The sequence below is a fragment of the Trichosurus vulpecula genome, chromosome 8, assembly GCF_011100635.1.
Source record: "Trichosurus vulpecula isolate mTriVul1 chromosome 8, mTriVul1.pri, whole genome shotgun sequence".
NCBI classification, from domain to species: domain Eukaryota; kingdom Metazoa; phylum Chordata; class Mammalia; order Diprotodontia; family Phalangeridae; genus Trichosurus; species Trichosurus vulpecula.
The window spans coordinates 53,941,975-53,968,999 of record NC_050580.1 but is presented as its reverse complement, the minus strand read 5'-3'; the positions used below and the strand labels follow the sequence as shown (position 1 = coordinate 53,968,999).

Sequence of the window (27,025 nt, the reverse complement as noted above, 5' to 3'; positions counted from 1 at the left end):
TATGCAGATTTATTTATCCAGTCCTAACATCTCTTGACCTCTAATCTTGAATCACCCCCAACCTTTTGGACACTTTGAGCTGGCAGTCCCATAGGCATCTCAATTTCATCATGTCCAAAACTGAACTTCTATCTTTCTTTCTTTTAATTAATCTTTAGTTTTCAACCTTCACTTCCATAAGATTTTGAGTTCCAAATTTTCTCCCCCTCCATCCTCTCCCCTCCTTTCCTCAAGGCAGTGTGCGATATGATATAGGCTCTACATGTATATTCATATTAAACATATTTTCACGTTAGTCTTGTTGTAAAGAAGAATTAGAATCAATTTGAGAAACCATGAGAAAGAAGAAACAACAACAACAACAAAGAAAGAGCAAATGGTATACTTCGACCTGCCTTCAGACCCCATAGTTCTTTCTCTGGATGTGGATGGCATTTTCCACTGTGAGTCTTTTGGCATTGTTTTAGATCCTTGCATTGCTGATAAGAGCTAAGTCTATCATAGTTGATCATTGCACAATGTTGCTGTTACTTTGTACAGTGTTCTCCTGGTTCTGCTCGATTCACTCAGCATCAGTTCATATACATCTTTATAGGTTTTTCTGAAATCTGCTTGCTCATCATTTCTTATAGCACAATAGTACTTCATTACATTAATATATCACAACTTGTTCAGCCATTCCCCAATTGATGAGCATCCCCTTAATTTCCAATTTTTTAGTCACCACAAAAAGAGCTGCTATAAATATTTTTGTACATGTGGGTCCTTTTCCCATTTTTATTATCTCTTTGGGATACAGACCTAGAAGTGGTATTGCTGGGTCAAAGGTCATGCACATTTTTTATAGCCCTTTGGGCGTAGTTCCAAATTGCTCTCCAGAATGGTTGGATCAGCTCACAACTCCACCAAAAATGCACCAGTGTTCCAATTTTTCTCACGTCTTCTCCAGCATTTAAAATTTTCCTGTTTTGTCATGTTAGCCAATCTGATAAGTGTGATGTGGTACCTAAGAGTTGTTTTGATTTGCATTTCTCTAATCAATAATTATTTAGGACATTTTTTCATATGACTACAGATAGCTGTAATTTCTCAGTCATCATCATCTCATCAGTGCACTGAGGAATGAATGGAGGCATTTCCACCTTAAAGACTGTCTCAAACACAAAATAATGGGAAGGAAAGTGGGGTGTCAGTCTGAAGAAGTGGCAATATCCCACCAATCCCCATCTCCTCAAGGGTAGAGAAGAGACATCTATTCTCCCTCCAATAGAGCATTGTGTTAGAGTCTGGGTGTCCAGCCTACCTGCTGAAGAGTCTTCCAATTGGACGTACCCTGGGGGCACCAAGTTAAGCAGGGTGTAGGTGATCTGCCCGTTGACCCCTTTGTCTGGATCATAGGCCGACACAGCAATGAGAGTGGTGCCTGGCGTTGCCCCCTCCAGGATCCGCTCTGTGTAGTAGGTGATCCCAAAGGGTCGGAATTGGGGTGTGTTGTCATTGACATCCAGAACATTGACTGTCAGCTTGGCTGGGAGGGGGAGAGAGAAGAGAGAAGCAGTGACCAGGGGTGCAAGAGGATAAAGATGGGGGGGGAAGGAAGAAGCAATTTCAGCTGAAGGAGGCTGTCTTCTTGCTGCATCAGGCCCCCTTCTTGCATTCTTGCATTGATAGTGCTGCTCAGCTGGGTAGGAGGAAGCCCTGGGTCAGAGATGGTTGCTTTAGGAAGCATTGGGAAAAAAGATCTCCTGGAGAACAGGACAATTAATTGAAAGGTAAGAGCTGAGTAGGTACTTCAGAGTTAGCCTTAATATCCATCTCTCCAGGAGGCTGCAAGAATTCCATGTAGAGAGATGATTGTTAAGAAATCAACATAGGAGACCGAGGCATGCTCTCCCCTTGGCCCCCTAGCCTCTGTTCTCAGCTGCCTCAGCTTTCCTCCAATTTCTCCACCCTGTCCCAAATGCCTGACAGGTCACCACCAACAAAAGCTTCCCTATTACTTTGTGGCTTACAATGTGTTTTCTTTACCACCATCTTCTGAGGCAGATAATTCAGGGAGTTTTCTTTTTATTTTGTATATGAGGAAACTGAGGCAGAGTGACTTGCCCAAGAAAACACAGCTGGGGCTGAGGTGGCCCAAATATCAATAGCCCCCTCCCAAGTCTGCCTTGTAGAAAACTTGAGTTACAAGTATTACAGTATTATTGTTTCAGTGTGTATGTGTACATATATATATATATATGTATAAAATATACATGTGCATAATATAGATGTAATATATTATACATGTGTAGAAAGATATTTTCCCTTTCAAAAGGATGTTATTCTAAGGGTGCTGACAGGGCATGATGGTAAATGTTTAACAACCGCCATCTAAAAAAAAGTACAAAAGCCACACATTTTGATTTACTCTGCACTATTAATATTTTTCTCCCTCACTTTTAAAACTCAGGACAATCCACAAAACGATAAAGCAAAGAAGCCATGATTTTTGATGCTTGACAGTTTCTGAGGCGCAAATAATAAATGTTCACATTGAAAATTAAACACTTTTCATTTGTTTTAAAATTCCCGCCCCACCCCTCCAGGGAAGGACACTATATCTTTCCCCTTAGCTCTTGGGAGCTTGTGTCCAAGCTGGTTCAGCATGCCCCTAGTAGCAGCTTGTATTTCAGGATAGCTTATGCTTGGACCAATTCAGTAAGTGTCAGGGGCTGGGACTTTAACTCAGGTCCACCTCCAAATACACTGCTATTTCCAGTATTGCTTCCTGTAAAAAGGGATGGACTAGCGGTAAGGAAGACGTGGTTTCAAATCCTGCCTCAGATGCTTACAAACTTGTCAGATCCTGAACAGGTCACTTAACCTCCAAGCCTCAGTTTCCTCATCTGTAAAATGGGGACAATAATGGATACTAATATCTCAAGATTGCTGTGAGGAGTATAGGAGAAAGCGTATGTGAAGCACTTTGGAAATCTGTACAAATGTTGGTGATGATTTCTATCTTTTCCACATTAGAATCTAAGTTCCTATGGGGGAGTCTATGTCTTCTCTGATACGTCTTCATGGCATGAGGCCCTGATCACAGTGGGTTCTTGTTCCACACTCACTGCCTGACTCATCTTCTTATCTGGGGAGACAAAGTTTCCCATCACAGGTGAGCTTGACCTTGATCTTGGAGGACAGCCGAGGTAGCTGCCTATGAACAAAAGCACTTTTGCGTTGAAGCCACCCCTCCGAAGTCACCAGCAAACTACTGAACTTTATGCCCCACCTCCTTCCCACTCCAAGATGATTCTGCTCCCAAGCCTCCAGTGGATTCTGTATCCCCTTTCCCTCTAGATAGCACATCAAAAATAATCTGTCAACATGCTTCTTCTAGAAAAAAAGGCAACAATCTGTAATAGTTTCAGATCACATCCAATGAGTTTAAGTGTGGGAGTGGCCAATCTGATTAAGAGACAGCTGTGGCTCTAAACGAACTCTGGGATTAGCGAAGTCAGGAATTACCAATACTCTATTTAAAGATATGTAGTCAGAGTTTCAAATGTTCAGTGTGGGTAGATCTTTTTGTGAATGAAAAGGGCAATTTCTGGAGTCACCACCAAAGCTAAGTACTATCCTCTGGGGAGGTGATAAGAGGCAGTCTTTGACTGATCACTAGAAGGTGTTAAAAATGGAAATGAGCCCAGCTGGAGGCTTTCAGCCCAAACCTCTAGGGAAGCTGCTAATGTCTCTTTTCAATATCATGAAGCTCAGGGTTTCGGATTTCCTGGTTGTTTTAGCTATTAGACCTGTGCTGGTTTTGGGCTAGGGAGACCTCCAGGGAGTAAGTGCAATCTTAGGTCTCCTAATTCTCAGTCCAGTGAAGGGATTTCTATATGGGGCAGGTGGTTGGACTGGATGACCTTAATGTTCCTTTCCAATGATAGAATTCTGTGATTGCAGAATAAAATATTCTCCAGATATATGGGCTGTAGAGAAGTCCTCTTATCCCCGTTTCCAAACAGGATGGCTTTAAAACATCCTAGAAACAATGGACATCTCTTCTACTATTCCCCCAATAGCCCTTCAGGGGAAGGACACTGTATCCCTTCCCTTAGCATCCCATTTCAGTAGCTAACTAGTACTCTGTCTAATCTGACTTTGTCCTCCTGTCTCAAGAACACAAGGTTCTACTCATGCCTCTTATTTCCCAGTTTTGAAAATCATTGTTCCTGAAGGGTCAAAGGGAAAATCCCAGAAAATCCTACCTACTCCAATGTTTTGATTGAATCTAAGTGGGAGACACTGAAGGAAGAGAAGGCACCTGCACCTCCTTCCTCAAAAGGTGAGTCTGACTCTTTTCTTTACGTGAATATTTTCCTGGATTTTGCTTTCTAAAATTACTCCTTGGCTGTTGTTGTGGTTCAGTTGTTTCAGTTGTATCCAACTCTTTGTGACCCCATTTGGGGTCTCCTTGGCAAAGATACTGGAGGGGTTTGCTGCTTCCATCTCCAACTCATTTGACAGATGAGGAAACTGAGGCAAACAGAGTTAAGTGACTTGCCCAGGGTCACATAGCAAGTTAGTGTCTATGGCTGGATTTGAACTCAGGTCTTCCTGACTTCAGGCCACTGAGTCAGCTAGCTGCCCCTGTAGCTTAAACCTATTCTTTCCAGTTGTACATATTAATGCTGCATTAAGTCACTGCTCCTCAGCCTAGACTTGAATAATTCTAGCAGTAAGAAAAGCAAAGACTTCAAGACCCAGGTGTGAACCTGAGCAATTTATTTAAACTCCTAGAGCCTCAGTTTCCTCACCTGTAAAAGGGGGATAAGAACACACTACTTCACAGGGCTTTTGGGGGTGGGAGGAAGAAGGACTCTTCAAGTCTTAAATGCTACAGAGAGATGTGCTATTCTTCATACTTTTATACCTACACAGATCTGGGATCTTATTGGTGAATTGCCTTCCCCAGGGTCAGATTGTAGTTCATCCACATTTTCCTTTCTCATGGGCTTTTATCTCTGCCCTTCCATAAATCCTCCAGAAGAGAGCTATCCAGGGTGCTGGAGACCTTAGGTCTGGGTCTCCTATGTGATTGTCTAGCATGATCTTTATCTCTTGTTACGTACAAGTCCACTTTCTTTCCCAGTCATATATCATCATTATTCTAACCTTTTTTATGTCTATTGTTATATTAACTTCTCTAAAAACTCCAGACTTTAAGACTATGCATCAACTACTTTCTTCTTCTGCCCCTTCACCCATTGGTGAGCACTTCCCAGAACTCTCATTTCTCCAGACTTTGACACCATACCACCCTCCTCTTTTAGCTTTCCTTTTCTGAGTTGTCTTCTTTCATTAGAAGGTAAGCTCCCTGAAGGCAGGGACTGCTTTTTTTTGTTTGTATTTGTATCCCTAGTGCTTAGCATAGCACTTGACACATAGCAAATGCTTCATAAATACTAGCTGACTTGACTTAACTCTAATTTTTAGGAACGTGAAGAGAACACAAGGAATCCCTATAGTAATCCATCCCTTGTGTCAAATTCATGGGAAGACACGGATGAGAGTCTTAAGATGGGCAGGCATGGATGGGCTGTGGTCTGCACTGTTGGAAGGAATACGTAGATTGGTGATATCACATCCATTGGAATAGGGGTTCTCAACTTTATGTTGTGTCCTGGACCCATTTGGTAGTGTCTGGCAAAGCCTATGGGCCCCTTCTCAGAATAATGTTTTTAATAATGCATGAAATAAAATAAACATGATTACTAAGGAAACAAATTATATTAAAATACATTATCAAGATATTTTTTAAAAAGTTCACAGATCCCAGGTTAAGAACTCCTGTAACTAATATTTAGGCTCCTAGAACATGTAGATAATTGTCAAGTTTGGCCTAAAGTCCTCATGGACATGTAAGCTATTGGGCCAAGTGGGTAGGGGCCTTACAGAGATGGCTTACTTACCATTGGGCACACTCACGGCATTTTCAGGCAGGTCACTGGCATTGTCAATCACAGAAATGGTGACTTCATAGGTGGCAACCAGTTCTCGATTCAAGGGCGATTTTACCATCACAGAACCTGCCAAGTCAGACCAGCTCTACCATTAATCTCGTTGGGAGCTCCCTAGAAGTCCCTGCCTTAATAACAAACTCCCTCATTCACCCAAATTTTCCTTTTAGCCCCTCCCCCTCCACTTCCATTCCCCAAGGAGCAAGGAAGGGAGAGATGACATAGATGCTAAGAAATCCTTTCTTGAGTTACAGACTTCTCTGGCACTGTCTGGCTCAGAGTACATGGGACATCTGGGACCATTCAAAGTTCAGTGCAACATAGAGACCTCTTGCTATTGGCCAGTGAAGCCTTGGACAAATCCCTCTGGGTCAGAACCTCCTCTCCACTCAACATTAATAACCAGGTGGAATCAAATTACAATATTAAAGTGGATGTTGAGGGCAACTCTAAATGGGAAAAGAAGTCCCAGGATGTGGGTAACTTGGTGGGTGTTTGTAGCAAGAGAATGAGGTAGTTTCCTTGTATATGTGTGTGTGTGTTTGTGTGTTGTGGGATATGTACACATACATATTTATATTTATATATGCCTCAAATCTTTTTAGGAAGCCACCTCTTCCCCTTCTATTGGCTGTCTCCCAGAGACACTGCCCAGTCAACAAGGGGGTTCTTCATCCCTCAAATGTGAATGTTTGCCATTCACAGTAGAGGTCATTTGGATTCTGCATGCCCAAGGGGAGGAACTGGAAGGGTCACTCTTCTCCCAGCTGTGAAGTGGTAATCTCTAAAGCCCGCCCTCAATCCTAGTGTGAAACTGCTTGCCTTCCCATCGAGACTCTTCTAAATCTGCTGCTTGGGATTTCTTAGGCCTATCCAGCAGGTCCCCAGTCCTCAAAAGTCCCCCAGACCAATGTGGGATGTCACTTACCCCATCAGCGGCCTCCTCCTCCTCATCTTTCTCCTCCTCTAATTCCCCCTTCCAAAGTCTGGGGAGTGGGGAAAGGGGAGGGGATGGCTGGATTCAGTCTGCAAAGGCCAATCTACCACCTTGGCTGATGACGGCCCCAGTGGGCAGCCCCACAGGACAGGGGGGATGAGGAGTGATGCAGTGAATATGAAGAGAGACAATGGCATGAAGCAGACAAGAGATGAGATGAGAAGTGATAGAGAAATAGAAAGCTCAAACCTGTGGGCCTGCCAGCCATGAGAAAGAGAGAAAAGGATTAAAACCAGTTAGTTCAAGGTATAGCAGAAATAACCAAAGGTGGGAGGCATAGGGAGAGAGACCCCAGAGCAGTTAGAATAGAGAGAGGCAAATGGCAAAAGGAAAGGGGAGGAGAAAAAACAGAAGAAAGATAAAGTGAGAGGATAGAAAAGGAGACAAGAATAGGTGATGAAATCCAAATGAAGAGGTGAGAAGGGGGATTGGGAAGGAAGAGATGGAAACAGGGGGATCAGACTAAAGAAATAGGGAAAGAGAAAAGAAGAGACAGAAAGAGAGGAAGAAAATGGAGGAAGGAAAGGAGAGTTAGCAATCAATGGAGCTAGAAATGGGAAGAGAAGTTAGAGTGAAGGGGTAAAGGAAGAAGAGAAAGAAGGGGGGATTGATTAATGTTAGTAAGGAAAATAACAACAGTAATACTAGGTCTTGGGCATGGGGGCCTGGATTCTTAATTTCATTCATACAGGGAATTTCTGGCATGAAAACTCCCTCCACCAATATAGATCAACAACTTGGCTATACTTTATAGTCTTGGAGAGTTTCCTGAGGGCAATAAGAGGTTAGTTGACCTGCCGTGATCACAGAGAATATGTGCCAGAGAGAGCTTACCATTTAAAGAGCATTTTCCATATAATGACTCTGTAAGGTAGCAGTGAAAGTATTTTTAGCTCCATTTTACAGATGTGGAAATGGACATTCAAAGTTAACTGCCCATGGTAAGTGGTAGAGAAGGGATCTAAACTCAGGTCTTTTTACTCTGAGTCTGCACTCTTTTCTTTATTACAGGAAGAGAGAATGCATAGGCAAAGAGAGGGCAAGGGGGAAAACAGAGAGCCAAGGGAGGAGAGAAGGAGCAGAGAGGAAGGAGGAGAGAAGATCCAGCTCTGAGAAGGAGGAAAAAGGACAGCAGGACTCTTATACCTGTGTTGATATTCACAGCAAAGGCATCTTCCTGGTTGGGCACCAGGCGGTCAGTGTCATCCTTGGCTACTATGTCAATAATGAAGTATTCCAGCTCTGGACTCAGGTCACGGTCAATGGCGGTGACATTGGCAATGATGGTGCCCGGATCAACTGACTCAAGCACACTCACGGTCTGGATGGGATTGAGGAATTCCGGCCGGGAGTCATTGATGTCATCGATAAGGATGGTGATGATGGCGGTGCCTGAAAGGGGCACAGTGCCCCGGTCCGCTGCCACCACCACCAGCCTGTAGGACTCTTGTTCCTCCCTGTCAATGGTGATGTTGCCAACCCGGATGACCCCTGTGATGGGATGGATCATGAAGCGGTCTTGGGCCCCTGCCTGAATTCGGTAGACCAGCTCTCCATTGAGGCCACTGTCTTCATCTGTGGCTGTGACTTGAAGGAGAGAAAAGCCTGTGGGTGCAAAGATGGGAAAGCAAGGTCTTGCATTAACCTCTGGGTAGCAATTCATAGGCTTGGCATTTATTTTATGTACTCAGTTTTGACTCTTCTAGATCATTTAAAACTCTAGCCCCACCTTTTGTTGGTTACCCCATCCTAGATTTTTTTTCTCCTTGAGGGCAGAGACTATCTTTTGTCTTTCTTTGTATCCCCAGGACTTAGCACACTGCCTGGCACATAGTAGGTTCTTAATGAATGTTTATTGACTGACTGATTATATTGCCCCAGTAGACTAATGGGTCTGGCCCATGAGGGACAAACACTCACCTTCTACCTTATTATTAGTCCAGGACACCTGTGACCCCATGTCCCTGGGATCTCTCTCACCTGCAGGGCAGTTCTCCAGTAGGTGTACAGTTAGGGTTGAATGAGTGAATGTAGGTTGGTTGTCATTGTCATCCAGGATGGTGATGATAAGCTCAGCAGTGCCATTGAGGAGCCCAATATCTTCAGCCAGCAACAGCAGCTCCAGGATTGGTGGGAAGAAGGCTTCTCGGTCAATCACAACACCCTGCTTCACTACCACCACACCTAAGGTGAGATTGGCAGTCATGGGAGCAAGGAGAAGGACAGGAGGAGAGAGAGAGAGAGAGAGAGAGAGAGAGAGAGAGAGAGAGAGAGAGAGAGAGAGAGAGAGAGAGAGAGACAGGGAGACAGACACAGAGAGACAGAGACACACAGAGAAGTAGAGGAACACACATAGACAGAGACAGAAAGGGAAACAGAGAGAGAAAGAGAGAGACACAGAGAGAATAAGGTATAGAAAGAGAATGTAGGGTTAGAAGAGATACAGGAGAATAATCAAGGTTAGAAATAGAGAAAGATGGGGAAAAACAAGGAAGGGAGATAAGGGAAAACAGACAAAGAAAATGGAGATGAAAGAAAGGATGAAAATGGAAAAAAAGATTAAAAATTAGTATTTATATAGCGCTTTAAGCTTTGCAAAGGTCTTTACAAATATTATCTCATTTTATTCTCACAACAACCCTGGGAAGTAGGTGCTACTATTATTCCCATTTTACAGATAAGAAAACTGAGACATAGAGGCTGAATTTGCTTAGGGCTTCACAGACAGTGAGTATCTGAGTCTGGATTTGAACTTAGGTCTTTCTGAGTACAGGTCCAGCGTTCTATCAAGTGTACTGCCTATGTGACTCAGAAAAGAAGGAAGAAGAGAGGAAGAAAAAAATCATTTCCCTTCCAAAAGTGCTATTTCTCTTCCTATCCCTCCAGTTGCTGATGCTTTCCCAGGACCCCAATGAAATCCTTGAGAGTCACCTGTGCTGCAGGAACAAAATTAGGGCTGGTTTGAAACTAGGCTGGAACTGCTCTATGACAGAGGGACTCAGATATTTTGTTTTCAGCCTCCTACACAGGATAAAAGTTGTGATCCTGTCTTCTAAAGGCTGATAGTCTTGAGAGAGGAAAGCTCTCAGCACTGGCATTATCTGCCTAAGGCTGCTGTGACCCAAGAGAGGAAGGCAGTTTTCTCTGTATCTCTGCTGTCTCTCTGACCATCAGAATATTCTTCCAAGTGGATAGTAAGAGGGTGAATATGGGCCAGTAATTGGGGGAGTTTTTGAAACTCCCCTGACCTTAGGCTTCTTCCTTCCCAAACATGGAGATTTCATAGTCAACTGTCAAACAGGAATAGTGAGGAGTGGCGTGACGCCCCCATCCTTCAAGCTTTAGGGCCCTGACACAATATCTGCTTATGGGTTTAGTATTAGGGCATGTTTAGGGGCAGACGGCGAGAGTCTCCTTCAAAAGCCACCCAGTCTCTTCAGTTTGGGGACCCTATGGGCAGAAGTACTAAGAGAAGGCGTCCTGAAGACCTAGAGGCAAGAGAAAGGTAAAGAAGGTTCATGGAAAGCCACTTCCCCTCCATAATCATATAGCCAGATGAGGCACCTATACTAGGGAGAGACAGAGGCTGCATATGAAGAGCCCAGGAGCTCCAGAATAGCAGTATAGCTGACATCACTTTCACTTAATGAGTATCTTCTACGTAACAGGACAAAAAAAAAACCAGCAAAAAGAGGAAAACTCTGCTGATGACCTGGTGATTGAGCCCCACCCCTTGAAATGAGCACTTTGGCAAAATCTCTCTATCTTTGGTAGGCATTTCATTTGCTCCTAACCACAGAGAAAAGCAAGGGAGTTCCTCTACCAGTGAATGTGTAGGAAATTCACTTCTTGCTTAGCTGTTGTGAGTTTGGGAGGCTCTTTAGGTAGCTGTGCTGCTAGATTTAGCCCTGAGGCTATTGTTCCATAGTCTTTACTCACAGCAGTACGGAGGGGTAATAATTACAATCATGGCTAGCTTTTATGTATTATTTTACAAATATTAGTTTATCTTGACAACTCTATGAGGTAGGTGCTGTTATTATCCCCCATTTTACAGATGAGGAAACAGAGAGAGGTTAAGTATCTTGCTCAGGATTGCACAGGCTGAGTTTGAACTCAGGTCTTCCTCACTCCAGTTCAGTATTCGTAAAGTGCTTATCACAGTGTTTGTTGTTGCCTCAGAATGGCAACAGGACATTACCCAGAGTCAGGAGACCTGGGTTCCACTCCTGCTTACTAGCTGTGTAACCTTGGGGAAATCATTTAACTTCTCAGAGATTCGCCTTCTTCATCTGTGGAATGGGAGAATTACACCATCTCTCTCACAGGGTCACTGGGAGTGTTTTCATTACGGCTTCCTCTCTGAGGGGCCCCATAACTGTGTGCTTATCTCTTGGTGAGGACAAGGACTCTGGGGGCCAGCTGGAGCTTCTCAGACCACAAAGGACATGAGGTGGTGATGAAATCTGATTGTCAACTTGATATGTGGACAGAGTCTCTGAATTTTCCCCAGCTGCGTCGTTGAGAATCCAGCCCTGAGGGAGTAAAAATCTCCCCTAGCAGGGGACTTTATAAGGAACTAGGGGGCTTCAGAAACGGAGGGGTGAAGGCCTCACCAGTGGCGTTGTCAATGTCAAAGAGGTCCCTCTGGGTCCCTAGGAGTTTGTAGGTCACCACTGCATTAATGCCAAGGTCATCGTCCAGGGCCAGGATAGGCCCATTCAGCATTGTAATGGGAGTCCCTGTGAGAGAAGGACAAATGCAGACATCATCTCTGGGAAGGGGGTGAGGCCCCACTGCCCCCTCCCTCCTCCCACCTCCCCAAGTGACCCATGGCTGACAATGGATGAGTGAGGTGGATGGGGTGAGGGCCCCCACGGGGGCAGGGGCTGAGACAAGTGATGGAGCGGCGGCCGTGGTAGCCTTGGCAGACTGAACTCAGGTGGGGAGCAGCCTCAAAGCCCTGCCAGGGGAGAAAACAAACACAACCGTGAGCAAGCCCATGGGGGCCAGGGCCAAGCCTGGGACCTGAGGCCTGCCTTCCCAGCAGCCTTTGAAGCAGAGTCACCCTGGGGAGTCTCCGGGCAGTTTCCTGACTTCCCTCTGACGTGCAGACATCCGGACTTGGCTAGATGTGGACACCCATGATCATTCATGAGCACATACAGACGTGAATTTGAGCCCACCCATAGCATCCTGTGTTCACTCATGTACATGTTTGTGCTGGTACCTGTATGTGTGTGCATGTGCCTTTTTATATTTGTGCACATATCTATACACATTTACAAGTGCATGTGTGCACATGCAAGTGTGGGCTGTGCTTATGACCTCAGTATATAAGTGCACATAAACACATCTCTTGTGTGTGTTCACATGGGTTCTCCTGTTTATGGGCACAGATCTGTGAGTGTGTGAGAATCTGATCTCTGGGGAATGCCTAAGGAAGGGCTGTCCTTTGGGACATTAGGCCCTTTCCCCAGATTCACTGCTGTCTTGGTAGGACTGTGGAAGAAGGTACACCAGGAGGTTCACTTCCACCATTCAAGGCCTCAGTGACTAGGGGGTATGATTGGGCAATGACTGCCCCCTGGTGGCTCACCTTGTCTAATCATAGCCACATGGCTCTACCTTGACTGAGTCCCCCATACTCAGGTCTTATGATGACTCTGCTACTGTCACAGCCTAGTCAAGGTTAGGTAACTCTAATACAGAAACAGATGCTTGGCCTTGACCGTGTGGCTGGAATTGGGCCGATATCTACCACCTGATATCTTCAGGCTCTGGCAGGAAATTCGTTGGTAAGGGTAGGGAGGGAGCAGCCCGTATGCTGGCATTAAGGGAGGCAGGGCATGCCTTTTAAAGCCTCTCATTGCTGGGGTGGAGCGGCAGAATGGGGGCAGGCAGAGAGGACTGTGGGAGGGTTAATCTTGCCTAGAAAACTCTTGGTGACTGATCTAAGACCACCTTCTCTGCTCCTCAGGAGGGGAGCCTCTCTCCAGTTCACAGCCTTTATCAAATCCAGCTTCCCAGGGCCAGCATCTGGGGTTCCTTCCCTTAAGGGAGCCAACTTGGAAAGCTCCAAGTCATAGCCAACTCCTCCTTCCTTAAGCCACTAGAGGGGTCCCTTTGGCATTTCCTCATCCACAACCATGGTCCGCCATTTCATCATTTCCCAAGTTGGTGTGTCTTATCTCCCCAACTGAACTGTGAAGTTTTAAAAAGTAAGGCTCATGTCTTTGATTTCTCCGGAATTTTGCACCCCTTACCCCCAACACCCAATGGGAGGTTCCCCAGCCCTTGAGTCCTGCTAGGTTAGGGCAAGTGGCTTCCTTTCCACTGCCATCATGTGGCTAGCACCTGGCCAATGTAAATTGCCTTAAAGCCACGATAAGCTTCATGGAGGCCGTGACAATACCAGAGATGGAGCTGGTAACTCTTGCCCTGTGTTCTTGCTGTGTCGCCAAGGGTCCCTATCTCCCTTCCATAGGAAACTTCCAAAGTTCAATTTAATTTAACAAGACAATCACTAATGAACTACTATGTGCCAGGCATTGGACTAAGAGTAATGCCTGACCAAATGACCAGCCCTCATCCTCAAAAAGCTTCTATTCTGCGTTGTTCAGTACAAGCCCAGGCCCACATCAGGGGCTCAATAAATAGCCTACTGAATTGACATTCTCTTCCCCTCCTTCCACCTCTCCAACCTCCCAACACTGTAAGTCCTAGAACCCTGCCTAGGGGGTTTCCAGGGGCTGGGTCTCTTCTGCACACACCTGCAGGAGAATTCTCCATCACCTCTGCCTGGTAAGTGCTCTGGGTGAAGAGTGGATGGTTGTCATTTTCATCTTCAAGTGAGACCACCAGTAGGTCAAAATCCTGTGGGCGGGGGAGGGAAGAAAAGGATGGTGGTGAGAGAAGGTAAGGGGGGCAACCCTGTCAAAGTAGGGTACTGTAGGCAGAAGGCTGCAAAATATGAGGACGGGACACCAGATGGATGATCCAGAAGCAAGGAAAGGGAGGGGGTAGCGACTTTTAGAAAACAATGTCATTTTGCTTTTGTCTGCCCTTTCCTATTTTTCAGTGATTTCTCATTTGGTCCTAACCCCTTGTGAAAGGGTGTAATGGGTATTATTATAATTATTTCAGAATCTGGAGAAACTGGGACTCAGAAATCACAAGTAATTTTGTTATTGGGATGGCTTGCCAGAGCCCTGAAATCCATCTTGTTTAATTTGCTTTTTTCCTTATGTGTCATATCCAGGACAACTCCCATCTGTTTATTTCTTTTTTTTCTTCTTAAAGTTTTACTGATGTCTTTTGCATTTATATTAGTCATTTCTGGAAATTCCTCTCCACCCTCTTACCAAAACTGAACCCTCCCTTTAACTAAGAAAAACAGTTAAGTAAAAACATCCGACACTATGACTCTGATGGAAAGGGTATCTATATTATTCTGCCTGCCTCCCTGCTGAGAGGAGGGCAGTATGTTTTCTTATCTCTTTACTTGTTTTTTAGTGACTCAGAATCCACCTTTCTTTTACTGATATTTTCATTTACATTTTTGGGGTTGTTGTGGATTTTGTTTCCTCTTTCTATTCAGTCATCTGCTCTTTCCCTTGACCAAAGTCCTCCCCTGATGCATTGTGGGGAGGTGACCCTGGGTTCTCCAAGGCTATAGGAGCAGGGTGCAAGGTCTTGTATATTCTACCAAGCTAGACAGGTTTTGAGTATGGATTTAATGAGGGACTGAATGCCTGTGTTCTGAAGACAAGCCTAGCTAGTCAAGTTGGCCACAGGGTGATGAATTCTTTGGTCACAACAACTTCCAAAAACCATCTACTAGGGCTCAGAGAGATGGTGATCTGTGTTGGTTGAAGGATTATACTCATTGATATGAGTAATCTATTAGATTTTAAGGATAAGGACTGTCTTTTGCTCTTTTTGTATCTCCAGCACTTAGCATGGTTCTTGGCACATAGTTGGCATTTGATAAACATTTATTTGTTGACCAATGAAATCACAGACCTTAAAGAACTGAAGAAAAAGAAGCCTCAAGACATCTGTGGACACCAATCATGTCCTCACAAGTGCAATCATCTGCACATTTTCCCAAGGGACTACAGTATTTTCAGTTTTCTAGTGCATGAAGGCAGCACGTGCCTGCCCTTGTGCCTACATGAAGCCTATAGAGTTCTAAAGACTCACCAGGGCAGTTACAAGTGACTTCATAATTATACAAAGTAAGACTTGGGCATCATGTACCAATGACCACCGAATATTTGCATACTGTAAATACTTATTGGATAGAGTTGAATTGAAGCCAAGAGTAGATGAGTGAGGGGGTAGAGAGGGAGATTCTAGATGGTGAGGGGACTGAAGAAGCATGAAGAAGAGAGGAAGATGAGACTAGGGGAGTGGTTGGCATGAGAACTCTCTTCAAACATAGCTTTGTTCTGTTTGGCCCCAAAGAGGAGAAACAGATTTTGACCTTATGTAAGAAAACCCTCCAAATCTATCTTCCTTATAAGAGCGATTTCCAAGTGGAATAGTCGCCTTGGGAGGGAGTGAGTTCCTCCTCACCAGAGGTCGGTAAGGCCTGGGTGGGACCAAACAGCTGTTGAGTTTCCTTCTAACTGAGAGTCTGTACTTTTGAAATGGGATCGGGAGCCAGGTTTTCTCATTCCTATACCACACTTCCCACTCCCCCACCACGGGCATCCTTAAGATGGAATGGAAAAAGGAAAGAGAAATGGTAGAGATCAAAGAAACACAGAGGTGGCAGAACAACACAAAGAAGGAGAGGGAGAGACTGGGAGCCTCAGAGATAATCTAGTTTTAAGATAATGACATACAGAGCTGGAGGGGACCTAAGATCTCATTTAGTCTGGCCCTCTCATTTTGCAGATCAGCAGAAGGAAGTGACCTCTGCTCTTCCCACTATACCACACAGGGAAGGGGGAGTGGGGAAGAAAGAGACTTCCTAAAGTGGTCCCCTTGACATAAGCTGTTTCTCCTTGCTTTGATAACGGCAAAAGGAAGAACCATTCAATCTAATTGGCATTTGAGGTTCCTTTCAGGACTGTGGAGAGCACCTGGATGTCTAGGAGGTAGGAGCTGGGATGGTCACATACAAAAAGAAGGAGGAGTCTTCCCACCTTCCTATCTCACCCTTTGTCCCCCACCCCACCCCCACCCTGCCCCTGTGGCTGACACCCACTCACCCTTCTGGCAATGCGTGGGTTTTCTGGGTTGTCCTTCACAGAAATGGTCAATTTGTACTCAGGAATCCTTTCTCGGTCCAGGGGTCGGTTCACAGTGATTATCCCTGTCTGAGGAGGGAAGATGTGAAATGAATATGTGTGTGAGGTGATCTGGGTCTAATTGGGGAGGAGGACCCTCCACACCTGAAAAATCTCCTCTGTTCTGAAACTCTCCACCCCCTCGGCCATGGAGATGGATGAGTTGCAGCCACTGTAGGAGGCTCAGAGGATTATGTTTCATGGATGAGGTTCATGACCTCTGGGGGGCAGTGTTTCCCAGTCTTGGTTCATGTATGGCTATAAAGTTCTCCAAAGAAATTGGATTTTAATTTTTTATCATTTAACAAACCACCACAACAAAACATACCATGTAATGCTCCCCTCTCCCTTCCCTGAGGTGAGGGCTAAGTCTCCATAATAGAACAAGTAGTGTTATGGTCTGGGTAAGACAGACCCACTGAAGTAGACAGATATACTAATAACCTACCAAGTTAGTGGTGCCCGTGGAGCAAATCCCAGCACCAAGTGGGTCATAACCAAGTGGGAATCAGCCTTGATAGAGAGGCTAAGGATTAGGTTGAGCAGGAAGGCGGAGGCAGGGATGGGAATAGGAAGATGATGGTTACATTCAAACCAAAGTCCCCAAGACCACATTCTTTATGGGTCTCAGGGTGGCCAAGGAAAAGTAGGCAAAGGAAAAAGTATGGTTTCTGCCTTTTTGATGTGGTTAGGCATAATCTTGGAGGAGGTTCAATGAGCCCCCAAGGTCAGTACACATCTCTGCTGGTGTGAGTGCTGGTGGTTAGCCTGGGACAGAAAGCTGTGTGTGTGTGTGTGTGTGCGTGCGTGCGCGCGCGCGTGTGTGTGTGTGCATGAGTGTGTGCATATGTGTGTGCATGTGTATGCGCGTGTGTATGTATGTGTGCATATGTGTGTGCATGTGTGTGTGCATGTGTGTGCGTGTGTATGTGCATGTGCGTGTGTGTGTCTGTGTGTGTGTCTCTGTGTGCATGAGCGTGTGCATATGTGTGTGCATGTGTGTGTGCGTGTGTGCATGTGTGTGCATGAGCGTGTGCATATGTGTGTGCATGTGTCTGTGCGTGTGCGTGTGTATATTTGTGTGTATGTGCATGTGTGTGCATGAGCGTGTGCATATGTGTGTGCATGTGTATGTGCATGTGCGTGTGCATGTGTGTGCATGTGTGTGTGCATGTGTGTGCATGAGCGTGTGCATATGTGTGTGCATGTGTATGTGCGTGTGCGTGTGTATTTGTGTGTGTGTATGTGTGTGTGCATGTGTGTGCATGAGCGTGTGCATGTGTGTGCATGTGTATGTGCGTGTGCGTGTGTGTGTATTTGTGTGTGTGTATGTGTGTGTGTGCGTGTGCGTGTGTGTGTGTGTGTGCATGTGTGTGCATGAGCGTGTGCATATGTGTGTGCATGTGTATGTGCGTGTGTGTATTTGTGTGTGTGTATGTGCATGTGTGTGCATGAGCGTGTGCATATGTGTGTGCATGTGTATGTGCGTGTGCGTGTGTGTATTTGTGTGTGTGTGTCTGTGCGTGTGCGCGCGTGTGTGTGTGCGTGTGCGTGTGTGTGTGCGTGTGTGTATTTGTGTGTGTGTGTATTTGTGTGTCTGTGCGTGTGCGTGTGTATTTGTGTGTGTGTGCGTGTGCGTGTGTGTGCGTGTGTGTATTTGTGTGTGTGTCTGTGTGTGTGTGCGTGTGCGTGTGCGTGTGCGTGTGTGTGTGTGTGGACTGCAGGAGCCACCGCCCAAAGAGAGTCAGGAGGAGAAAAGGAGTCTCACGGTGGCATTGATGAAGAAGGCGTTGTTTCCGTTGCCAGCAGTAATGTTGAAGGTGAGGAGGGCGTTGGGGCCGCTGTCGGCGTCACTGGCCAGGACGTGGGCCACGAAGCTGGCCACGGGGCTGCTCTCGCTGATGGTGACGTTCATGGGCAGATTCAGCAACACCGGGTCATTGTCATTGATGTCCAGCACACGGATTCCCACCAGCGCCTAGGGCAAAGCATGGAGGAGAGGCAGCGGCGTGACGCCAGGCCCGAGGGGGAGGGAGGAGAAGGGGGGAAACAAAGAGGAGGGGGGATTCAATGCACTGAAATAACTGTTTACAAATACTTGCTCTGAGCTAGGCGCCGGCCACACAAAGGCACAAACAGAAGAGCGCCTGCCCTCAAGGAACTTAGAGTCTGTGGGGAGAAGTAAAGAAGGAAGAGAAGAGAAGGACAAAAAAGAGGAGGAAGATGATAAAGAAGAAGAGGCTCTGAGGAAGGAAATCAGTCTAGCAGAGGTTCCCAGACAGACCACTTAGGGCATGAGGGACAGCATCCCCATCGCTGTGCTCCACCATGTAACTTATATAATAGCAATCTGGAGGAGGAGGAGGAGGAGGAGGAGGAGGAGGAGGAGGAGGAGGAAGAGGAGGAGGAGGAGGAGGAGGAGGAGAAGGAGAAGGAGGAGGAGGGGGAGGAAGAGGAGGAGGAGTAGGAGGAGGAAGAAGAGGAGGAGGAGGAAGAGGAGGAGGAGGAGGAGGAAGAGGAGGAGGAGGAGGAGGAGGAAGAGGAGGAGGAGTAGGAAGAGGAGGAGGAGGAGGAGGAAGAGGAGGAGGAGTAGTAGGAGAAGGAGGAGGAGGGGGAGGAAGAGGAGGAGGAGTAGGAGGAGAAGGAAGAGGAGGAGGAGGAAGAGGAGGAGGAGTAGTAGGAGAAGGAGGAGGAGGAGGAGGAGGAGGAGTAATAGCTAGCATTTATTTAGACTTCCAAGCCTACAAAATGCCTTATAAATATCATCTTATTTTATCCTTGCAACAGTCCTGGGAGGGAGGCGTTATTATCATTCACATTTTACAGATAAGGCAACTGAGGCAGGCAGAGATAAAGTTGCACAGCTAGTAAGTGCCTAAGGCTGGCCTTGAACTCAGGTTTTCCTGGCCCTAGGCCCATACCCACTGTGCCCCCTAGTTTGCATGACCACGTCTATGGTGGAGTTTAGGGTTCTGGCTCCCAGCAGGCGGACAGCTCCTCCCAGCCATGAACACAGGGCAAACTGAAGCCCCGCGAAGCTCGTGATAACTCTGGGGTCCAATGAGATTAGGTCTTAAGGTAAAAGAAGATGACATCACCTTGAAGACTTTCTATGATCCTGTTGTAACTTTGGATAGAAGGAAGTTAGTTGCCCACCAAGGGTAAGGAGGAAGAGAAGGAAAGGGCAACTGTAGGAGAAGATCCATCTGCCATTTATCGCACACAGACTCACCGTGGAACTGAGTGGGGGGATCCCCCTGTCCCGGGCACAGATGGTAAGGTTGTAGAAAGCAATGTTTTCCCGGTCGAGCTCAACATCCTTCCGGACCCGCAGCTCTCCCTCCACAGGAGAGATCAGAAACTCACCTGGAGGCCAAGACAGGAACCAGATTCAGGAGAAAGCAAAGGACTGGGGAGTCTCATCTGAGCTGAACGAGCCCGGCCCTCTCCCCTCCCACTTTTCCCTTTCCCCGATGAAGATGCACTGTAGCTTGGTTTTAGAGAATGGATGAGAAAATGTACCAGCCCTCCCTTCTTTGCAGAGGTGGGGGACTATGGGTTTGGGATGTGGTAAACACTGTCAGCCTCAGCTGATGTGTTGGTTAGTTTTTGCCATATTGCTTCTCACTTCCCCTTTTTTTCTTTTTAAAAATTCTTTGACACATGAACCATTTGTTGATCTGGGGAAGGATGTGTTTAGAAATAAAGGTGATAAGAAAACAAAAGATATCAATACAGATTTTACAAAAGAAAAATGAAATCTCGTTGGACTAGAAGCCAAGCCAGGGTCCAGGGGCTCGCGCCTCTCTGCTTTTCGTTCCCGAAATGTATTTTTAGACTTGAAGAAGGATATGCCAAGGTCTGGGGTGGGGGACAAGTGTCATGAAATGTCAAGGGCTTGGGGGAAGGGGAGGAGTGTAAGAAGAGAATTATGAAGAGAAGGGATTTCAGGAGACTCAAATTCTGTTCCCTGTCCAATCCCTGGGGTGCTGATATCAAACAAATCACTTTCTCTTTTTGGGTCTTGGCTTCCCCACCTGTAAAATGGGGACAATGATCTTTTCCTTCAGCCTTCAATGCCCAATCGTTCCCCCCAATGCCTCCAGTCCCCAGGTGTGGATTAGCAGGCCAGGGCTAAATTGTGAAGCTCGAAAAATGTGTCCCCTTTGTTCATGCCCTTCCTCTCTTCTTCCCTCCAGGCACCTGTTGTCATGGTCTTATCATCTGCAGTCACACTGCGGTCACCCATGGCTTGTGCTCTAAGGCAGATCACTGATCTCCTCTCTGCCCTCCAGGTCACTGACCACTTAGATGTTCTGGGTGATACAGGGCTTGGCGATGTGGGCATTGCAACACAGAGGGCACCACCAGTATAGAGAGTATCCCTTGGGTACCCCAACCCCACACACTTGCTCACATGAAACTGTTTGACCTTTCATCCCAGGACATCTCCAGGTTCAAACACTGGTGCCCTCACACTACCCCCAGGAAAATCATTTGGTAAGCTCCTTAACATGAAAGACTTAGCGGTGTAACATGTCACTTAGACTAGGTAATATGTTCATTTTTTAACAAGTTGACAATTCTCAGTACAAGAGATTGATGTTTAATTATGGAATTTTAGGTTTGGTGGCAGAACAGCATGAGACATTTGGGGGAGTCTGGGCCACCCCCTGCCCCTCATTGCCCGGTGTGGGCGACCACATGGTATACCTCTGTAGGAGACCAGCCCTGTGACAGGTTCTGGCCCAGCACAGCCGGAGGGCCGTCTCCCAGCCCCAATCTCTCCTCCCCACCCTTTATCCCACAATTCCTTCCTCCGCATATACTCCTGGGCACTGGTGGCTCTTTTGTCTTGGCTCTGTGTGAGATTGTGTAATCCGGCTTGGAGCTGGAAGGGACCCTGGAGATACAACATCCTCATTTTATAGATAAGGAAGCTGAGATCTTGAGGGGAAGTGACTTACCCAGGTTCACACAGGGTCGGAAGCAGCATTTGAACCCAGGGCCTCTGACTTCCAAATGCAGCACAGTTTCCTTAATATCACAGGTCTCACGTTATGCATTTGCACTTGGACCAAAACCCACAGAATCACAGAAACTTGGAATTGTAGGGGACCCTACAGGCATCAATCCAGCCTAGCCCCCTCATTTTATAGACAATGACAAGAGCTAGCATTTCTACGGTCTGTGGAGCGCTTTATGAATATTACCTCATCGAGCCACACACAGCCCCAGGAGGCAGGTGCTATCATTACCCCCATTCCACAGAGGAAGAAACTGAGGCAGACATTCACTGACTGGCCCAGTATCGCAGAGCTACTAAATCTCCGAGGCACGATTTGAACTCAGGTCTTCCTGACTCTGGGCCCACTGTTCCATTTACTATACCACCTAGATGAGGCCAGGAAAGGTGAAGCACTTGACCCCATCAGGGAGGGCAGGCTCTACACCCACATCTCTGACTCATCCTAAGCCAATGTTCATGTTGTTCAGGCCCATTCAGACTTGCACCAAACTCTGACTTTTCCATGTGTCCATCATCGGTGACAGGAGGCTATAATACAATTGGCAAGGTCCATGCCCTTTCGTTTTCAGTTTTTAGAAAGTACCCTGGCTTGCTAGATTAACCAACCACCCGTGGGGTTTTCAGACAAACTGATGCTTAACCCAGGAGGCCATAAGGGGTAAGAGTTTATTTTTTATTTTCCTCTGTTTGACAGCTGGGAGAAACTGAGGCCCAGAGAGGGAAAACAAATGGCCCGAAGTCACACAGCAATCACAGGCTCAAGGCTGAGAACTGAGTTCTGGCTTCCCCCACAATCTCTCCTGCATGTGTATTCTCCCTCAGTCTTCCACCCTTTCCCAGCCTGGCCCTGGGCTCCTCCTGCTCTGACTTTACAAGGACACAAGAGACAGGCAACCCTACAGCCAAGGTTTCCCACCAACCCCTCCCATGTCTGTGTCCCTTACATTCTTCCCACCTGGCCTCAACCCAGGCAAGTCCCTTGGTCCCTTCCGCCTGACAGCAAAAGGCTGCCAAGTTTCCCTGTGGGGCTGACGGATGTTGTTTGGAGCAGGATTTCCTGAGCCTGATGTTCTGTGTCTCTAAAGAAATGGGGATTCCCACCTCCTACACATTCTTAGGAGTCTTCTACCCCTCCCCTTGCTCCCCAGTCCCCTACTGTCAGTCGGGGTGGGGGTGGGGAAGATCAGGGGCTCCTCTCGGCACTGGTTGTTGGATTGAGATCTCTAGGCAGGGAGGTTTTGTTCTGGGGGGTGGGAGAGTAGCCAGCCCCACCCTGTTAGTCCCTAGTGGGGATGGGCAGATTGATGCTGATAGCTCAGGGTTGCGGTCATGTTAGCCAGGCCCACTACGGGGTGGGCGCTAAGCTGGGAGGAAGCAGGCAGTCCAAAGGCCCTCTAGCCACCAAGTCTTTCTTGAGAGCCTCAGTGGTGTATCTGGCCTCCTTAACAACCTTCTGGAGACAGAGGCTTTTTAGCTGGTTAATGCCCTGCAAGAAACCAGTTCATTCGAGTCATACCCAGATGAAATATCAAATATCATGTGATCCCAATGAACACTTGGTTGTGATTGAATAGAAATGACATCAGCTCTCAAGTATTTCCAATGATCTTATGTTGGTATTGGCTTACATCTGCTTAGTGTGTGATATGGTTTATGAACCTCACCCTGGGGCCCTTGCAAGGCCATGGATAGATTTCAGGGGATTGTGAACCTATTATTATAATAAGTTATTATTACATTAATAATGTCGCTGATATTACTATATTATAATTGTTAATATTAATACATTTTAACAATCTGATAACTGCATTTCAATAGAATTAGTTTCCTTTTCACTTCTCTGTATTTTATTTTATGCATTTAAGAACATGATTCTAAAGAGGGCTCTGATAGGGGACCAGGCCGTGGTGTGTTGGTAAATATCTAAGAACTGGCTCTCCTGGGAAAAATTGTATGGACTACACACCTATAAGTTTAATCTGCATTAGCAACATTTACTCCATCATTTTCTCAAATCTAGACAAGCAACAAAACAACAAATCAAGTTCTGATCTGTAGTATTTGCCAATTCCAAAGGTATAAATGTTCACGCTGAAAATTTAACAATTGGCTCTGTAAAGCAAGTACAAGATGGCTCTAGCATGACCTTAGATCCAGGACACAAAAAACAGCTAAGAATCCCCGGACTACAAGACAATATAGCACAGAGGAAAGCATACAGAAAGTGTCGGATTTGAAATCAGAAAGGCCTGGGTTTGAATCCTGCCTCTGATATTTAATGGCTGTGTGCTTGTAGGTAAGTCATTTCACCTGAGCCTCGATTTTCCTGGCAGGAAAGCCTCCTTCACAGAGCTGTTCTGAGGCTCAAATGAGATTATGTACATAGAGTAAAATGCTTTACAAACTTGAAAGCAATAGATAAGTGCCAGCTATGACTTGGTGTCAGAAGACCTTGGCTGGCTCCTTGACACTAGCCGTGTGACCTTGATCATCATTTAACCTCTCTATATGTCAGTTTGCTCACCTCTTTCTCACAGATGGAGATGACACGCTTGCTGCCTCCCTCACAGTGAGGAAAGCACCACGAAAAACTTCACCAGGTTAACCTTAAACCATGTAACAATAGGCACTATATTTTATACAAATATATTTTGTATATTTAATATATAATATGTAATAATATATATTTATATTTTTTCTGGACTATAATTGATTACATCATAAGCATTTTCTGTTCTGTAGTCTCCTCTGGGGGGGATAGCATGAATACTATTGAGGAAACTAATTTTGACCTCAAAAATCTGTAAAATCTAAGAATCCAGCAGGCTCTCCTAAAATGCCACCTCCTCCTTGTGGCCTTTCTTGATTTTCCTCATGCCTACAACCCCCAGCTAGGAGTGATCTTTGACCCCTGTGAATTCTGACAGCCCTTTGTGCCTTTCTCAGGTCTGATCATATTTGGTTTTATATTAGACTGTATTCCTCGTTGTTTTGGGTAGATTTTAAGTTCCCTGAGGCAAGGACTGTCTTATTTATATTGCACAGGATCTACACAGAGTGAGGAGCCTGAGGCCTTGAGGCCACATGTGGCACTCTAGGTCCTCAAGTGCGGCCCTTTGACTGAATCCAAACTTCCCAGAACAAATCCCCTTAATAAAAGGATTTGTTCTGTAAAACTTAGAGTTAGTCAAAAGGTTGCACTTGAGGACCTAGGAGGCCACATATGGCCTTGAGGCTTTGGGTTCCCCACCCCTAGGCCCTGGCATGTAGGAGGCACTCAGCAAACCGTGGCCCATTGAATTGCTGCCCCGCTGTCCCTTGGTAAAGAGCAGGCCCCGAGGGAGCTTGGAGGTAAGGAAAGGTCTGGGGCTGACCCAGCTCAGGAGGGATGCTGCCACTGAGGGTTATCAGTTAGAGTTTAGAACAAAAAGGGACCTCAGAGATCACCTGCTAGCTCTCTGACCTTAGAAAGGCACTTAACCTCAGTTTCTTCATCTGTAAGATGGGGATAACATTGGCACTACCGACCTCACAGGGTTGTGCAGGCAAAAGTGCTCCATAAACCTTAAAGACAGATATATGATGTATTGCTGTTACGACTCTGCATAAAGATGTGGTCCTACGTGTTTGTGCATGGAGCTTTTTGTGAAGACGTGTTACGCACTTATAGGCAAACAGTCAGAGTAGATCACTCTTGGGGATGTCATGGAAAGGAACAATCTGGGTTATGTCTACTGGCTTGGGGACATCTGTCTCCATGGGGCGGAGAAGGATGGAAGCAGGTCTCTATAGGGCCCATCCTGGCTTTGGAACATCACTCACCCAGTGGATCCCCAGCCATGATGCTGTATTCCACTTGTCCATTGGGGCCCGAGTCCAAATCCCGAGCCAGGAATGTCCACACCCTGGGCCCAGGCTGGCCTTCTGTGACATCAAAGGGCCCCTCGTAGTCCCGGGGAAAGATGGGCACATTGTCATTAATATCATTGACATTCACCAGCACCTGTAAGGAGAGTGGCAGCTTAGCCAAGGCTCACTCAGCTTGTGAAAACTCTCCAGGTAGTCTCAAGAATCCTGAAATCCTTACCACATTAAAGGAATGAATTCCTCAGCCTTACCCTCCCTGTGTTCAACAAGGTAGAAAGGGCTGTAAGTACCTTCCAGGGCTCTGGAAGCCCCTGGGGTCAGAGGACAAGTCTAAGCCCTTCTTGACATCTTTTCAAAAGGCTTTCATGTCCTTGAAGAGAATTCCCATATACCCTTGAGCCTTTTCTTCCAGAGGAAACAGGCCCAATTCTTTCAGCTGATTCTCCTATGGCATGGATTCAAGGCCCTTTGCCATTCTGATTGACCTCTCCATTTTAGGAAAGTCCTTTCAAAACTATGGTGCCCAGAACTGAATGTGAGTCTCCAGAGGTGGTCTAAAGAGGGCTTTGGGGCCACTAGTTCCTTCTTCCTTGTAGTTAGTTTTATGGTAACATGGGCCAAGATGACATTAGCTTTTTTCGCTGCCATATTGACTCATCAAGTTTCCAGTTCCATAAATTAGCTTCTGGGTCCTCTTCAGGAGCTGCTGTCTAAGACACTGCTGTCTAAGCATCTCTCCTGGACCTTGAGATTGACTTCTTGACCTCATGTTAGACTTTACATTTATCCTTATTACATTTCATCTGATTCTATTCAACCTAATTTTCTGACCTGTTGAGATCTTTTGGGATCCTGACTCTATTGTCCCAGCTTTGTCAAAAGGCTCAGATTCTAGTTCCAGGATTGGTACCCAGAGAAAGTCACTTAACTTCTCTAAAACCCAGTTTTGTCATCTAGAAAATGGGAATGATCATTCCAGCCTGCCTACCCCAAAGGGTGGTTGTGAGGAGCACATAAGATACTTTTATAGGCATTCTGAAAACTGGAAAACACTATTAGGAGACAGTAATTTTATTATTATTCCAGTCTGAGTATCCTAACATCTGTGATCTTCACGATATCCCTGTGAGGAAAGTAGGGTAGATAGAATTATTTTCATTTGACAGGTGAGCAAACTGAGTCTTTAAGAGGTTTGGTGATATCCCCAAAGTCATACAGAACGTCAAAGGTAGAAATAAGACCAGATATTAGGTCAACTAGCCATGTGCTGTTTCAATGAGAGTACGATGCCCTTCACCCTCTCCCCATCCCAGCGGAGCTGTTGGGGACCCTCTTCAAGGAAGAGGGGTCGTCACATACCGTAGTGGTGGAAGTGAGACGTTGAGACAGGATAGGGCACTGGTCAGTGGCAGTGACAATTAGAGTGTATAGGCCATGGCTGATCTCGTAGTCCAGCTCCTTCAGAGTGCTGATGACTCCCTGCGGAGAGACATACAGGGAGGGTTTGACGATCAGAGGTAAAGAAAACTTGGAGCCACAGGGCCCTCTGAATAACAGAGAGCAAGGGAGACAAGTTCAGCTATCCTTTGCAGTGGGATGACCCTGTTACAGCTGGCTGGGTCCAGCTAAAGGACGGACTTGGGGCATTGGTAGACTCCAGGGACTGGGGAGAGATCAACAGGATGGATTTCAGCTCTCATGCCCCTTAGGCCAAGAGAGAAAGTGGAAAATGCCATACTGCTTCTCTGAGTAAGTTCTGTGCTCCAGGTTCCTCCCTGCTCCTCCTTAATCCTCCCCACTGAACTGTTTCAGACATCACAGAGCTCCT

General features: G+C 46.2%; 1 protein-coding gene across 3 annotated transcripts in view; it reads right to left on the bottom strand.

Annotated features, from left to right (window-relative positions):
* CDH23 (cadherin related 23) overlaps positions 1–27,025 on the bottom strand; it is a 552,108-nt gene that overhangs the window by 19,351 nt on the left and 505,732 nt on the right. For 2 of the 3 annotated variants that reach the window (XM_036735220.1, XM_036735219.1), the window contains 11 exons: positions 26,557–26,676; positions 25,153–25,333; positions 19,534–19,667; positions 18,070–18,279; positions 16,224–16,331; positions 13,776–13,878; positions 11,619–11,744; positions 8,983–9,186; positions 8,149–8,607; positions 5,958–6,074; positions 1,304–1,528 (listed from right to left, as the gene is read on the bottom strand). In XM_036735220.1, the coding sequence (XP_036591115.1) occupies positions 1,304–1,528; positions 5,958–6,074; positions 8,149–8,607; positions 8,983–9,186; positions 11,619–11,744; positions 13,776–13,878; positions 16,224–16,331; positions 18,070–18,279; positions 19,534–19,667; positions 25,153–25,333; positions 26,557–26,676 (1,987 nt within the window). Of the gene's footprint in view, positions 1–1,303; positions 1,529–5,957; positions 6,081–8,148; positions 8,608–8,982; positions 9,187–11,618; positions 11,745–13,775; positions 13,879–16,223; positions 16,332–18,069; positions 18,280–19,533; positions 19,668–25,152; positions 25,334–26,556; positions 26,677–27,025 lie in introns of those variants that run through there. The other variant, XM_036735221.1, reaches the window with a different exon arrangement.